Source organism: Mauremys mutica, chromosome 4, assembly GCF_020497125.1.
Source record: "Mauremys mutica isolate MM-2020 ecotype Southern chromosome 4, ASM2049712v1, whole genome shotgun sequence".
In the NCBI taxonomy this organism is placed as follows: Eukaryota; Metazoa; Chordata; order Testudines; family Geoemydidae; genus Mauremys; species Mauremys mutica.
In genome coordinates this window covers 129,998,461-130,012,313 of record NC_059075.1, presented here as the reverse complement: position 1 = coordinate 130,012,313, position 13,853 = coordinate 129,998,461, and the positions used below count along the sequence as shown (strand labels likewise).

Sequence of the window (13,853 nt, the reverse complement as noted above, 5' to 3'; positions counted from 1 at the left end):
TCTCTCAGGGGATGCTCGGATCGCTCCCGAGAAGGTCGCTTCAAGGAATGCATAGGGGGCTCTGGCTGCACTGGAGAATGCGCCACTAGGCTCCTATATCAGATGCCAGAGTGTGAGGCTCTGATTATGCCACTGAATGCCCAAGCTGCTCCGGATGCACCAGCTCTGATCACCCTCTCCCTGCTCCACACTCTCCAACTCTCTCTTCCTTTGTTCTCCTTCCTCCCTCCCCCCACTTGCTTTCCTCCTTTCTCTCTATTCTCTCCCCTCCCCCCCAATTTCGCTTCCCTTCTCCTGTTCTGGGGCTCTTTAGCCCCTACCCCACCCCTTCCCTTTGCTCGAGCCAATACTGTATGTTCTGCACTGTGTACAGACTACGGCAGAACGAGTCTGCACACACACAATCCAAACTTCCCATCCCCCTACATGAAATGCATTTCCACTTACTTGGGCTTTGGCTTTGACTCCCCTGCGGGTCCGTGGGAACCAAAGAGAAACACAGAGTTAATGGCACTTTCCACTTCAACGTAAATATCAGTGATAGGCCGGGAGCCCCCAGATCCCCTTTGCTCCATGCCCTGCTGAGGGTAAACCTACAGCCTGGAGTCACGTATGGAGGAACCAGGCTGTTAGCTAGGGCTAGAGATGGGCCCAGGCTGTCACATCTGGCCAGATTTCAACCCCCCCCATCCACTTAAAGAGTATTTCAGCTCTCAGCATTGGGCCCAGTCTCCTTTCCTACTGCCTGTCCAGACAGCGCTAGCCAGCTGAGAAATCCATTGCATAGGGTAGGCCCTGTTTTTGCCCTGACACCGAGGTATATGCCCCACAACCTGCAGCTGCTTCAGACATTCATAACGTGGCTCCCTGCAGGCTCCCCACCTCATGCAGGCAGGCTGGGTACAGAGGACACATTACCCCAAGAGGCTGCCCAAACTGTCAGTGCAGGCTCGGGCAGTGTCCCCACTGTACATGCCCACCTCAGTCACAGCAAGCCAGCAGCGTGCCCGCACCAGCAGGGAACATAACAGCTCTCCTGGCTGGCATGTGGGTACCAGGTACAGGGCGTCTGGTCCAAAGCTCACCCCCCTATTCAGCCCCACAGCCTACCAAAGTGAATGGATGTGACACCCTGTGCCCCACCTCCCCACGCCCGCTGGTCCTACTGCTGTCTAGTGACAGGTGCTCACTCTCATCATGGAGCAGGGGAGAGGGCATCTGGGTGGTCAGGAGGGTTTGCTGTCCCCTTTCCCCAGCAAGGGATGGGTGTATGTGAATGGGTGCTTGCTTGTTCCTTCCCTCCAGCCCAACTCTCTGTGGGGCACGGAGAGAAGACAGATATGTTACCTTCCCCAGACTCCTGCTCTCGCTCCCCCTCGCCACCTGTGGGAGAGACAGAGCTTTAGCCCCCGGCCATGTGCCCGATCTACGCCTGCATGGCCGATTAGTGCCACTGCACACACCCTGCACTCCAGGAGGCAGCAGGGGTGGACTGGGGGAAGGACGACGATAACTGAGCCTATCCTTCATTTTATGCCCAGGCAGCACTTCCCACTAAAACAGGGCCACAGATTTTTAGTATCACCATTTTGGGGACTCGAGACGCGGTGGGCCTCAATTGAGCAAAACAGGTTGACCAAGTGACCCTTAAAGAGTGTAGTTGACCAACTGACCACTAGGTGGCATCTTGCCTAACACATCTAGCGTCTGCTAGCCTGCCAGCCCCAGCACTGGAAATCCTGTCATGGCACGGTCAGTCTGGGTGCCTCCAGCTGCCTTGTAGGAAGTCATGGCCATGGGAGGTTAAGGTGGGAGCTCCAACACAGACATCCATCAGTGGAGCAAGGGCAGCTCCCCATTGTCTCCTCCTCACGGAGGGGGCAGAAGCAGAGCCCCGTGAATCACAATGGCTTGGCTTTGCAGCGGTGCATGCAAACGTGTTCTTCAGGCCTAGCTCAAGCAACCTGATGCTGCAAGGTGCTGAGCACCCTTATTGCCATTGACGTTAGCAGGAGCTGAGAGCTCTCGGCATGTTGTAGGGGATATGCAGTAGTGTGCAGGGGTGGACTCGGAGGGCCAGGTTTTAGGTGCTTTTGCAAATCCCACTAGTTGCCTCTTTGCATCATTAGGCACCTAAATACCTTTTAAAAACCCAGCCTTTAGTCCTACATGGTGCTGAGCACTGGGCTGATACGTGCTCCAAGGGGAAAAAACAGCTGAAAACTGGCTTCAGGTGGAAACAGGAGCTCTATGGAGTTTCAACGGGAGATACCCCAGATTCCCTCCAAACCAAGCCCTACCTCACTCGAAAGGCCTGAGTCCCAGACAAGCTTTTCCATTTACCCCACTGAGCTTAAACTCTGAAAGCAGGAGAATGTCCCCTTCATTGTGTGTGAAATTCTCCCCTGTGCAGCACAAGGCTAGATCACAGCAATCCTCATGGGCCCTCTGCACAGGGCAGGCAGGGAAGGTCCCTCCTGGTTGGGAACCTTTTGCACAGCAGGAGTCAGAAACTCCTTTATTTGTAGCAGATGAGTTCAACTGAACAGTAGAGACCTGGGGCTCAGAACAAGTGTGATCAGGCCTGTACTGAGCAGCGTGTGAACACACCCCTCTCCCCAGTCTTGCTCTTACCTTCTTTTTCTTTAGATTCATCTTCGTGTTCTATTTTAAAAGTAGAAAGGACAATTTGATCAGAGATAGGCCATGCAGGCGGACACATTCCCTAATGAATGCCCTGAGGAATTCCTAGCATTCTTCACAAAGGCTGGGTCTGCACAGCTGGCATGTTGGTATTGAATGATCACAGCTGAGACAGCTCTGGACAATTTTTACACCATAAGGGGCAGATTCTGATATCAGTCACGCCAGTGTTGCTTGGGAATGGGCATAATGAAACCTGCAGAGCCAAGCTGGATTTTCAGCAGCATAACAGAGACCAGAATTTGGCTTTAAGCCCATGTACCGCCAATGGACCCTGGTCGTCGGCAGGCAGAATCAAACCTGGGACCTCAGGAGCTTAGTAAATGAGCCTCTACTACATAAGCTAAAAGCCAGCTCGCCTTCAGCTAAGGCTGTAGAGCAAACTCATTAATATCTCTTTCCCCCTCCCCTGCTCTCTCCCACCCGTTGGTGCCACTTGATGGGACAGAACACCCCACTGAGGAGGTGTGTGGGTTACACCTGGAAATTAACAGGCTGAGGAAAGATACAGACCTCTCCAACAGCAGAAGGATGCCAGCTCCTAGCTGTGTTGTTTCTCTTTATTTACATGATTTTGTTAATATTTCAGGGCTGATGGGGTGCTCTGTGCTGTACACTACTCAGAAGATGATAGTGAGTCTAAAGACAGTGGACTGTTCCCACTGCTCAGCAGTGTTGTTTGTGATCTTGTGTTGTTTGTGAATTGTGTTGTTTGTGATCTTAACTCCAACATGCTTCCAAGGGCTTGGGGAACAGGGAGAAGGAAGAGTTACCCCCGAGGGCTGTTCTTGGATCCAGTCCCTGCAGAGCTACAGCTCCTCCACTCCTGTGCGAGTTTAACCCACTGGTCAGTCTGTTACATGCCCCCACTGTGCTGAGCTGCAGAGAACAGGAGGCAGTTTATAGTCCCCAGCTAGGGAGCCTGGCTCTTGAGCTCAGGCTGTAGTAATTCAAGCTTTTAGCTCTGGTGGGCCCCGGTTCAACCCCCAGTGTCGACCAAGATGGCGGACATCACACAAACCAATGGGCCTGGAGAGGGTCAGGAATAATTGGAGACATGACTCTGCCCACTACAGGCCAGTCTGCAGAGTCAGCTGGAGAGTAGTAGTAGGAGGAGTTTGCTGCAGCTTGCAAAGGGTTGACTCTGCATATTACCTCTCACCCCTGTAGAAAAGGGCAGCTCAGAGAGGCATGGAGCCTCAGGGAGTGTCTTTAATGCACAGATTCTGCCGGGGCTCTTTGTGGAGCAGTGCAGCTGAGAATTGACGGGTGGGAGTGTGACTTGGACATGAGGCCTGCAGAGGGGAGCAAGCCCTTCTCCATTTGGGTGTAGGTATGGCTCCATTTTCCCTAGTGCGATGATGGGGCAGTGGGGCATTACATGACTTATGAAGAGAGGCTGAGGGAACCGGGATTGTTTAGTCTGCAGAAGAGAAGAGTGAGGGGGGATTTGATAGCTGCTTTCAACTACCTGAAAGGGGGTTCCAAAGAGGATGGATCTAGACTGTTCTCAGTGGTAGCAGATGACAGAACAAGGAGTAATTATCTCAAGTTGTAATGGGGGAGGTTTAGGTTGGATATTAGGAAACACTATTTCACTAGGAGGGTGGTGAAGCACTGGAATGGGTTACCCAGGTGGTGGAATCTCCTTCCTTAGAGGTTTCTAAGGTCAGGCTTGACAAAGCCCTGGCTGGGATGATTTAGTTGAGAATTGGTCCTGCTTTGAGCGGGGGGTTGGACTAGATGACCTCCTGAGGTCCCTTCCAAATCTGATATTCTATGATCCTGCTTACAGGCAAAATTCTCCACTTGGCTCTCAACTCCAATATTCTGCACATTCTAGACAAAGTTCTGCAAAGTACCAACAACCCCATGGAAGGAAGCTCCTGGTGCCTTCATGATGGGAACCGAGAGCACTAAGCACCTCGCAGGATCGGCCCCAGATCTACCTTTGGCATCAGCATACCAGGAACTGCACCCCTGAGGGAGAGTGACCCCTTTGCGGAGCTGAGAAGAGGTATGGGTCCTTTGTCCAGCTATAGCTTGAGTTAATGACATGCAATCTTAAGTATCCCTGAGTTTTTGCAGCTCAGCTGTGCAATCCAACCCAGCGATTAGGCAGCCCACTGAAATGCATGAACAGGCCAGAGCAGGCTGGGCAGAGGGAGATCTCTCTTAGAGATTCAGCCACCTACCTTCTGCTGGGGTTTCCACAGCCTCTTCTACCTCCTCTACATGCTCTTCTTGGTCTGTGGAACAACATGCAAGGTGAGGGTTGCAACTCAGGCTGATAAAAGTACATGTCACAGTGAGCCAGCCATAGGGGTATCCAAGGGGGAAAGGCAATGTGGCCATGGAATGGAGACAGGTAATGGTTTGGTTTGCATAAAATGGGAATTCACCTGAATCTTCACCCCAAACTCAACTGACCTAGATTATTATTGATGCTTCGAGGGGGGGGGAGTTTCCCCCTCATTTCCACGTGACTCTGCCCTGCCATGTTCCCAGCATGACTAGAAGGGGAAGGGGCTGCTCTCATGGTATTTCCAAGGGTCTGGCAGTGCCACACGGGGACATCCAAGTCAAGGTCCATCACTCTCCACGGCAACAAGGGACGCAACATGCTTAGTCCCGGAGAAGGGTGGGCAGGGATGGGGTGATTTTCATTGTTCTCTTGAATCACCTCCAGGCAACAGAAGTGGCCCTGGTGGGTGCCCGAGGGAACAGCCTTTAGTCAGTCCCCCTCTTATCCTATCACACGCTCTGTTGATACCACTGGCGTATCCGAGCACCTCCTTCCAACAGAGGAAGCGTTGTTACAAACAGAGTGCTTTGTGGGAGAGAGAGAGGAAACGCTGGTAGGCGGCTGGGGCTCTAAGAAGGGATTTAAAGGACTGGTGCTACCTGGGGGAGAGAAAGAGGAATAAAAAGAAGGAACCAAACAATGGGCGAGTTTGGCGCATGGATGGAAGTTAGAAATACAAGGATGCACCATGGATTCAGATATGATCTTAGGGCAGAAAGGGGGAGCACGGAGGAAGATACAACAAGCAACACCAATAGGCAATGGGAATAAGAAAGAGATCATACTCCATCCCGTAGATGGATCAGATAGAGCATGTATGTATGTACAGACAACAGATCACAGACATTGCATATGCAGAATGTTGGCACGCAGTGGGGAAGGGAAAGAAGAAGAAATATTTTACTACCATTTTCCTCCTCTATCCATTCTTCTTCTTCTTCAAGGTGGAAAGTGGCAACAGTGAAAGGAATAAGCGGAAAAGGTTAGTCAGGTATCATAAAGGTGTGGCATCTAGCTAGAGCGTCCACTGGTATTTTATTGATCTCTACTTTCCCATCTATGTCTTACAGCTTTCCTGGTGTTTACCAGAGTCTGCTGTGCAGGTGTTGCCCAGGCGTTAATAAAGCTGTAGAAAATTAAGGCTTTTCTTCACCAATATCCAGCAGACATTACAAATAATCTCACTCACACACACAGACACACCAGGGAAGGCTGCAAAGCTGCTAGATGCATAACTCTTCAGCTTCCAGTCCTCATACTGAAAAGGGGGTTGGACTAGATGACCTCCTGAGGTCCCTTCCAACCCTGAGATTCTATGATTCTATGAACGCAGCAAGCTCAGGCTGAACTGTCACTCACATAAGTCAGTTGAGACGCCAGCTTCCAGTCAATTATCACATTCTTATCGCAGACAGGCTGGAGCTGCAAACATTTTCAATCCTGAATTCTCCCCATGCTCAGATCCAAGGATTTAGTTGAGGCCCGTCTCCAATTATCCTCGCTAATGAAGCGAATGCCAAATAAACTCTTAGGGTGAAATTCACCCCTGTGCAGAGGACTGGAATGAGGCCTACGTGCTTCTGAAGTCGCACATTCGCCCTGTGGGTTGTGTCAGTCCTCTGGACGGGGTGAATTTCTCCCTAATTGAACATCAGCTGAAGAAAAATTTGTTTAAAAATTGGAAGGAACTTCCCAGGATCTTTTTATACTGTACAATATTCGCACGGCTCTGCCCATCTGCAGCCATGCCATGCCAAACCGTTCCAAGCAAAAAAGGAAACAAAGTAGCTAAATAAGCCAGTAGCAACCACCCCGTGCCCTCTTGTCCCTTCCATACAACAGGGAAAAACCTACCTTCTTCAATACACTCCTCTGCAGGAAGGGGGAAAAGAAAGAGAGAGAGAGAGAGAGAGAGAGAGCAGGTTATTGAGGTTACATGGATCGTCTTAACGCTTCAGTCTGTCCTGATGTGCAGAAAGATGCTTCTCTTCCTCTTACCTTCCTGTTCCCTGCAAAGCCAAAGGAGAAACCGTTGGGTTAGAGCATTGGCTGCAGAGCGGCACATTTCTCCCAGTGGCTGGTCCCAGGAAGGGGGTAGGGGAGGGGCTGATCAGAATTTTTCAACAAGTTGTATTTTCATTGAAAAATGCTCATTTGTCCAAACAAACTGTTCTCAAAACAGCATCTGTTTCAGCATTTTCCAACTTGGGGGAAGCGGCGGGGGCGGGAAGAGTGTTTTGTGTTGACATTCGCTAAAGGAAAAATTCTGGTTCAAAATAAATGTTCATTTAAAAATTTAAGATAATTAGACTGAATAAAAGTCAAAAAGGTCAAAATCCTAACAAAATGGTTCAAAATTCAGACAATTTGATTGATCTGAATTTTTCGGTGTTTTTGACTCAAACATTTGAGATTTTTTTTATTTTTCATCCTAATTTGGAATTGGACGAGTTTTTGGACTCTCAAAAATATTTGCAAGATGGGACAGCCCGTTTCCAAAGCAGCTTTATGGGGGTGGGAAGGAGGGGGAGTTCAGAGAGCCCTCCATGGCCAGTTTACACTATTGTGTTATGCATTTCTACAAGCTGCGTTTGTCCCTCTCATTACATGACAGCAGAGATGGGCCCATGCTGGAAGGTTTTTGTCTGGATCTGGGTCCCAACTTTCCTGAAGTCTGGAGGTGTTTGGATCTCAGGGCTTGGGTCATCCCCACCAGTGGGATCGGAGGGTTGGTAAAGAGAAACAAAAAAATAAAAAACCACTTAATCATGGTTCTCATTTATGGGAACGAAGGATGGTTTTGTGGCCTGCAGTTCTGAGATCTAATGGCGAAAAGTGCTGTCTAAAGAACTAGAGGGCATTGTTGTTACTACTAATAAAAACTTGAATTATTCCCACAGCTCCAGACAGGGCTGGGTAATAATGAGAGTGGATGACTCTCTATGGGACTTGATGCAGCTGCACCAGAATTGCGATGGCAGCCACAGAGCGAGCTGCTTGCTGTACCTCTGCATGAAAAGGACTGGCCGTGGGCAGGAAGATTTTAAAGCACAGTACTTACTCTTCATATTCTTCGATGATTTCTTCGACGTCCGACATTTTCAGTTGACTAGCAGGAAAATAAAATTAGAGAGAGTGTTAAAAGCTACAATAACAACCACAGTAGCACAGTCAGTCCTTCATTCTTTGACATAGGGATATTGCCAGCAGATTGAGGGATGTGATCATTCCGCTCTATTCGACATTGGTGAGGCCTCATCTGGAGTACTGTGTCCAGTTTTGGGCCCCACACTACAAGAAGGATGTGTAAAAATTGGAGGGAGTCCAGGGGAGGGCAACAAAAATGATTAGGGGGCTGGAGCACATGACTTATGAGGAGAGGCTGAGGGAACTGAGATTGTTTAGTCTGCAGAAGAGAAGAGTGAGGGGGGATTTGATAGCTGCTTTCAACTACCTGAAAGGGGGTTCCAAAGAGGATGGATCTAGACTGTTCTCAGTGGTACCAGATGACAGAACAAGGAGTAATGGTCTCAAGTTGCAGTGGGGGAGGTTTAGGTTGGATATTAGGAAAAACTTTTTCACTAGGAGGGTGGTGAAGCACTGGAATGGGTTACCTAGGGAGGTGGTGGAATCTCCATCCTTAGAGGTTTTTAAGGTCAGGCTTGACAAAGCCCTGGCTGGGATGATTTAGTTGGGGATTGGTCCTGCTTTGAGCAGGGGGTTGGACTAGATGACCTCCTGAGGTGCCTTCCAACCCTGATATTCTATGATTCTATATGGGAATAGGATTTCTGTGTCCATCTGGGATGAACTCTGGGCAGCACCATGGCCCACAATTTCCCACATGGCCACTGATTCTGAGTGCCCAACTTGAGACACGTTTGGACTGATTGTCAGCTATGCTGAGCACCCTCTAATAGCTGTACTCTCCACGTCTGAAAATCAGGCCAAGGAGATGGCATCCAGAAATCCAGGCACCCAAAATCAGGGGCCATGTCTGAAAATTCAGTTGCTTTGCAAGATATTTACAGCAACTCACCAACAACCAGAGAAACCTGAACGGTCTGATCCACATATTTGTTTAGACTAGGAATTTTCATTTTGATTCACTTGTGTCTTGTGTCACACTCCCATTACCTCCTCCCTTTTCCTCTGAGCAGCAGGCACATGAGGCCCTGCACAAAAAACTCATTGCATACAGATCAGAACCTTCCTCAGATTCCCCACACCTGGTGCGTAGCTACCATGCTGACGGGTGCCCTAGAAAGGCATGGAGACACTGAAGTATCGAGCTGGAGATGGATTAGATGTCACGCGATGCAGGTCATTTGTGGGTGTGAATAAATCCCTTTGTCTCCCTGGCTTTTATATTAACACTCATTTGTCATTTTGGATTTTTTGCTTTTCCACTCACACCATAAGCTAAATGCTGAGCTGCAGCGTAGCGGTGGGAGTGCACAATAGTTGCATTAAGCCACATCTTTCCTTCCCCAATCCTAGGGCCCCCTGGGGTGGTTCTGGCCACTAGGGATCCCTGGGGCACCACTTTCTCCCAGCCATGCCTTCCAAGCTGGTGGCTAGCAGCAGAATGGCTAAGGAGCCACCTGAAGATTCCCTCTACGTACCTACTGCAGTTACACAGGGAGAATCCTTCCTTCTGTGGCCAGTGAAGCTGGGTCTGGGGCAGCTTTGAATGACTCAGCTGCATCAAGACTCAGCAGGGCCATGGCAGCCAAAGCAAAATGGCCTCTTGTGTCATGGCAGGAAGTCCTAGGGAGAGACTGGGGAGTCAGGGGGATGCCACTTCTGAGCCAATGGAAACCCTTTCCAGGTCCCATCTTTTGTGGTGGCCAGACCTTCATTTGTAAATTCCCTGTCGCTGCAGTGTCAGTGGAGCAGGGATGGTAATTTGACTGAGAGGGAATAGCTCATTTCTGAGAGGATCTGTGCTCGTCACAAACAGGTAGGAATGTCTATAATTATCTCACAAAGAAAGGGGAAATTAACCACCCCAGTGCTGAGCCGGCATCTAATAATGGCGTCTTGACTGAGATAACCCTTCCTGAGCCCCCCTGTTACTCCCCCCGTGGCTCAGCAACATAGTTCTCCTTAAATAGGAAGCAAGAGCTTAGGAACATCATCAGTCAGCACTGATAACTCTGAGCTCCTAGCCCAGCCCAGGGTACATTGCAACCTCTCCGCCCAGAGATGATCTAAGAGAGAGTTATGTTGGGTGGGAAGTGCAGGGGAGGAGAATAAACCCAGGAAACAGCCTATTTTGCTCCTCAGTTGTTCTTAGCATTAAGGGCTGGTCTCTCACACCTAGCCACCATTTTTCCTTCTACCGCATTGGACACATGCCATGGGACTGGCTTTTCCTCAGAGAAATCAGCCACTTTCCCCTGGCCACTCAGGAAGGCAGAGAGGCTAACACTGTAACTCTTGCCTTGAATCTCAGAGCTGCGTGTTAGCTCCTCTGACATGTCGTTTATCCTGGGTCCCAATCCCTTCTCTGGGGCCTAGTAAGAGTCACCCGCAACTCAAGTGTCCTGTAATCTTAAACCCGCCACCATGGAAAGAAAATGACGTGAAACCTCATTACTAACTCGCTTGCTGGCTTTCCAAATGCTGCCAGCCTCCAGCAGCCCTGTCAAGGAGAGGAAGGTCTCTGCACTCAGTACTGTCTGCGCTCGGCCATCCCAGCAAGCGGGTAGCACTAGGAACTGGAGTCAAGCCTCCTGGGTTCTATTCCTGGCTCTGCTGCTGACCTGCTGCGTGACCCTGGGGAAGTCACTTAGGGTATGTCTACAGCGCAAAGGAAAACAGACAGACAGCAGAGACTCTCAGAGCTCAGGTCCATTGGCTCAAGCTGCAGGGCTAAAAATAGTCATGTTGACTTTTGGGCTTGGACCCCAGCTCCGAGACCCTCTTCCCCTTGCTGGGTTTCACAGCCTGAGCTCCAGCCAGAACAGGGATGTTTACACTGCTCTTTTTAGCCCTGCAGCCCGAGCCCCAGTCAGTTGACCCTGGTTCTGAGCCTCACTGCTGTGAGTTTTACTTTGCAGTGTAGACGTACCCCTAGGCCATGATCCTCCAAGGTTTTTAGGCTCATAATTCCCATTGAAATCCATGGACCTTCTCTGCCCCATTTTCCCCTCTGTAAAATGGAGACAACAATACCCATCCTTGTGAGGTGCTTTCAGTTCTTCAGACGAAAGGGCAGATACAAATTATTTCCATTGGAGTCCTATGCATCTTAGACGTGTCTCCTCAATTCTATCTACTCTCTCTGTATATGGTCTAGGTACCACTGGACAGTGTCCAAAGTCCTCAAACAAACAACATAAGGAAACACCTAGGAAAAAGAGCTGGGGAAGTGGCCTTAAATCTGAAGTGGTGATGTTCAAACTGCTAACATAAGATTCACCAGCAAGGCTAACTCAGCAGCGATGGTAACAAAGCCTGTTAGGAAGGCAGCTTGAAATACGTTCTCAGCAGTTATTGCATTGCTCGTTGATTGCATTGGACACTAGGCTCTGTCTGCAGCCTTCTGAACACGGACCTAGGAGGCTGGAAAGTTAGTGGGTTTCTACATGTCCATTTGAACGCTTTTCACTCTGAGTTTCCTGTTCAAATAAACATCAAAGTGAATCTCTGCTCAAGCCATCCCTTTTGTTTGGTTCCCACCTGGCGCCGTTGAGCAAGCCTTGTCTAAACACCATGCCCTGAGACTTGTCTGACTGGCAGGCTTTCAGCTCACTGACACATTCCTGAACCCCAGAGAAACTTGCCAACTCTGGCCAGCAGCTCAGTTTTGTCCCAGATCCCCACAATAGATGAAACTCTCCTACCAAAACCCAGGTTTCAGGCACTTCTACGAATAACTCTCATGTGTCAAACCACCTGTTCAGCAAATCAGCTCTGCTGTACAATGGCCGCCTTTTCCAATGTTGTGTAACAGCTGGTCCCAGATCCATCTTTTCAGTATTTATTACGCAGGCCAGGTATAAGAGGCTAACTTAAGGAACTTTGCTGCCTGAATCCAGAAACAGAAACATTACTGATAGAGGAAGACCTACTACATCCTATAGTCCAGCACAGGCTTGGTCTCAGGATAACAGTACATCTTCCAGGGCTTGGTTCATCCTAGCTTTAAGCCTTTTAAGTGATAAGTCTTCCAGCATTTCCTTTGGAAGTTAGTTTGATTGCCAGTGCTGACAGCCTTGCTGTCACCTCAGTCTCTGTGCCACTATTACTATTTAGACTGTTCCATAATCTTATTCCAGATGCTAATAGATCTGACCACTAGGAAGTTTTTCCATGCTAAAAGTTCATTTTTTAAACTCCTTCCATTACTCCTAGTTCCCTCTTGAGCCACCATAATTCCTGACCCTTCCTGGTGCCTGTGCCTTCGCATACTTCTAGACAGTTCTCATGCCCTCATCATGTAGCCAAAAATCTACCTAAACATTCATCAAGCCATTCCACATGATCCTCTGTCACAGACAGAGTTCGGCAAAAATATGAATGTGTGTGAATAAATTTAAGTGACCTCTCTCCAGCTTCAGTCACTTCCCACAAGAGCCCAACAAACCACATTAGCTGAGACCACAATATTTAAAGTAGCTATTGACAAATTTGAGAAAAGCAAATTTTGGAATATTTGTGCCAGAAACTTGATTTCAAGAGTTATCTACATCCAGGCAGTGCCCAGAAACACCACGCACTCTGCGCCTCCAGCAAAGGTAGCTCAAATTGCCAGTATCAAACCGTGAATGAGCAACACACTGGTAAGTGTGTTTGCATAGAATTTTTAAATTAACTGATTTTGAGCTACCAAAATAAATAAATCCAGGAAATCTGTGGACAATTCACAGAGCTAAATTTATTATTTGCTGCAAATAATCCCCTAGTTTTAATTGCGGATTAAATGGTCCAAACAACCTTTTTCTAAAATAGCCACTCTAGGAATTCTTTGGAGGGGAAGTTCTCCGGCCTGTGTTATACAGGAAGTCAGACTAGATGATCACAATGGTCCCTTCTGGCTTTGGAATCTATGAATCCTTCTTGATTTTTTCTTTTAACATGCCTGTTAACACTGGGTTAGAACTATGTTATCTAAGTACCAAATCACTGTTTTACTTCAAGTCCTAGAAATGAATGGCTAGGTGTATTTCCAAATGTTTAGCTCTGCAGTGTTTATACAAAGAACAATGCAAAAATCAATAGCCATTATGTAGTTTCATTTGCTACTTGTAGTGATGCATTCTGAACTCAGTAGCACAAACATCCTGCACCCTCACTGTGCTTTCTGTCTGCCAATGAGGGACTTGGGAACATAACAGTCTCTTAGGTTTCTATAGCACTTCTCACCTCCCAAAGCAATTTACATACACAATGGGTGTAAGTTGCTTATTACTCACACCAGCGTAAATCAGGAGTAACCCTGCTGGGCCTGATTCCCCCTCTTTGCCCATCCCAGTGTAAACCAGGAGAACTCTATTAAAGTTAATGGAGTTGTGCCAGTGAAAAACTGGTGCGAGGAGACTCATGCTATATCCAGAGGAATCCCTTCACCAGAGAAATGCGGTCATCTCTGGAGTGGATAACAACTGGGAGGGGGCCAATTTTGGCCAAGGAAGTTGGGGCAGACCTGTTCTGTCTCTGGAGCATTAATACCTAGGTCTAGCAAACAGGAAGGTGGTCGGTCACTCGGGTCCCATCTGAAAAGGGAGTCAACTCCATGGAAGTCCCTAAGCCTGGCAAGCTGTGCCCTGAGGCAGTTTCCTTACCTCTCGCCCAGGGAAAAGGTGAGGGCCCTCGCAGCCAAATGGAAGCTGGCACA

The 13,853-nt window shown here is 48.7% G+C and overlaps 2 protein-coding genes across 4 annotated transcripts in view; one reads left to right on the top strand and one right to left on the bottom strand.

Moving 5' to 3' along the window:
- The window catches only part of TNNT2 (troponin T2, cardiac type), a 32,333-nt gene extending 18,488 nt beyond the window's left edge, over positions 1-13,845 (bottom strand). For both annotated transcript variants that reach the window (XM_045014871.1, XM_045014872.1), the window contains exons 1-9: positions 13,801-13,845; positions 8,070-8,117; positions 7,007-7,017; positions 6,863-6,880; positions 5,916-5,945; positions 4,899-4,952; positions 2,635-2,664; positions 1,348-1,383; positions 448-469 (exon numbers count right to left, since the gene is read on the bottom strand). In XM_045014871.1, coding sequence (XP_044870806.1) covers positions 448-469; positions 1,348-1,383; positions 2,635-2,664; positions 4,899-4,952; positions 5,916-5,945; positions 6,863-6,880; positions 7,007-7,017; positions 8,070-8,107 — 239 coding nt within the window. In that variant the 5' untranslated portion in view covers positions 8,108-8,117; positions 13,801-13,845. The remainder of the gene's footprint in view (positions 1-447; positions 470-1,347; positions 1,384-2,634; positions 2,665-4,898; positions 4,953-5,915; positions 5,946-6,862; positions 6,881-7,006; positions 7,018-8,069; positions 8,118-13,800) is intronic.
- LOC123369342 (maestro heat-like repeat-containing protein family member 7) overlaps positions 1-13,853 on the top strand; it is a 1,253,347-nt gene that overhangs the window by 645,429 nt on the left and 594,065 nt on the right. The gene's annotated exons all lie outside the window — the stretch shown is intronic.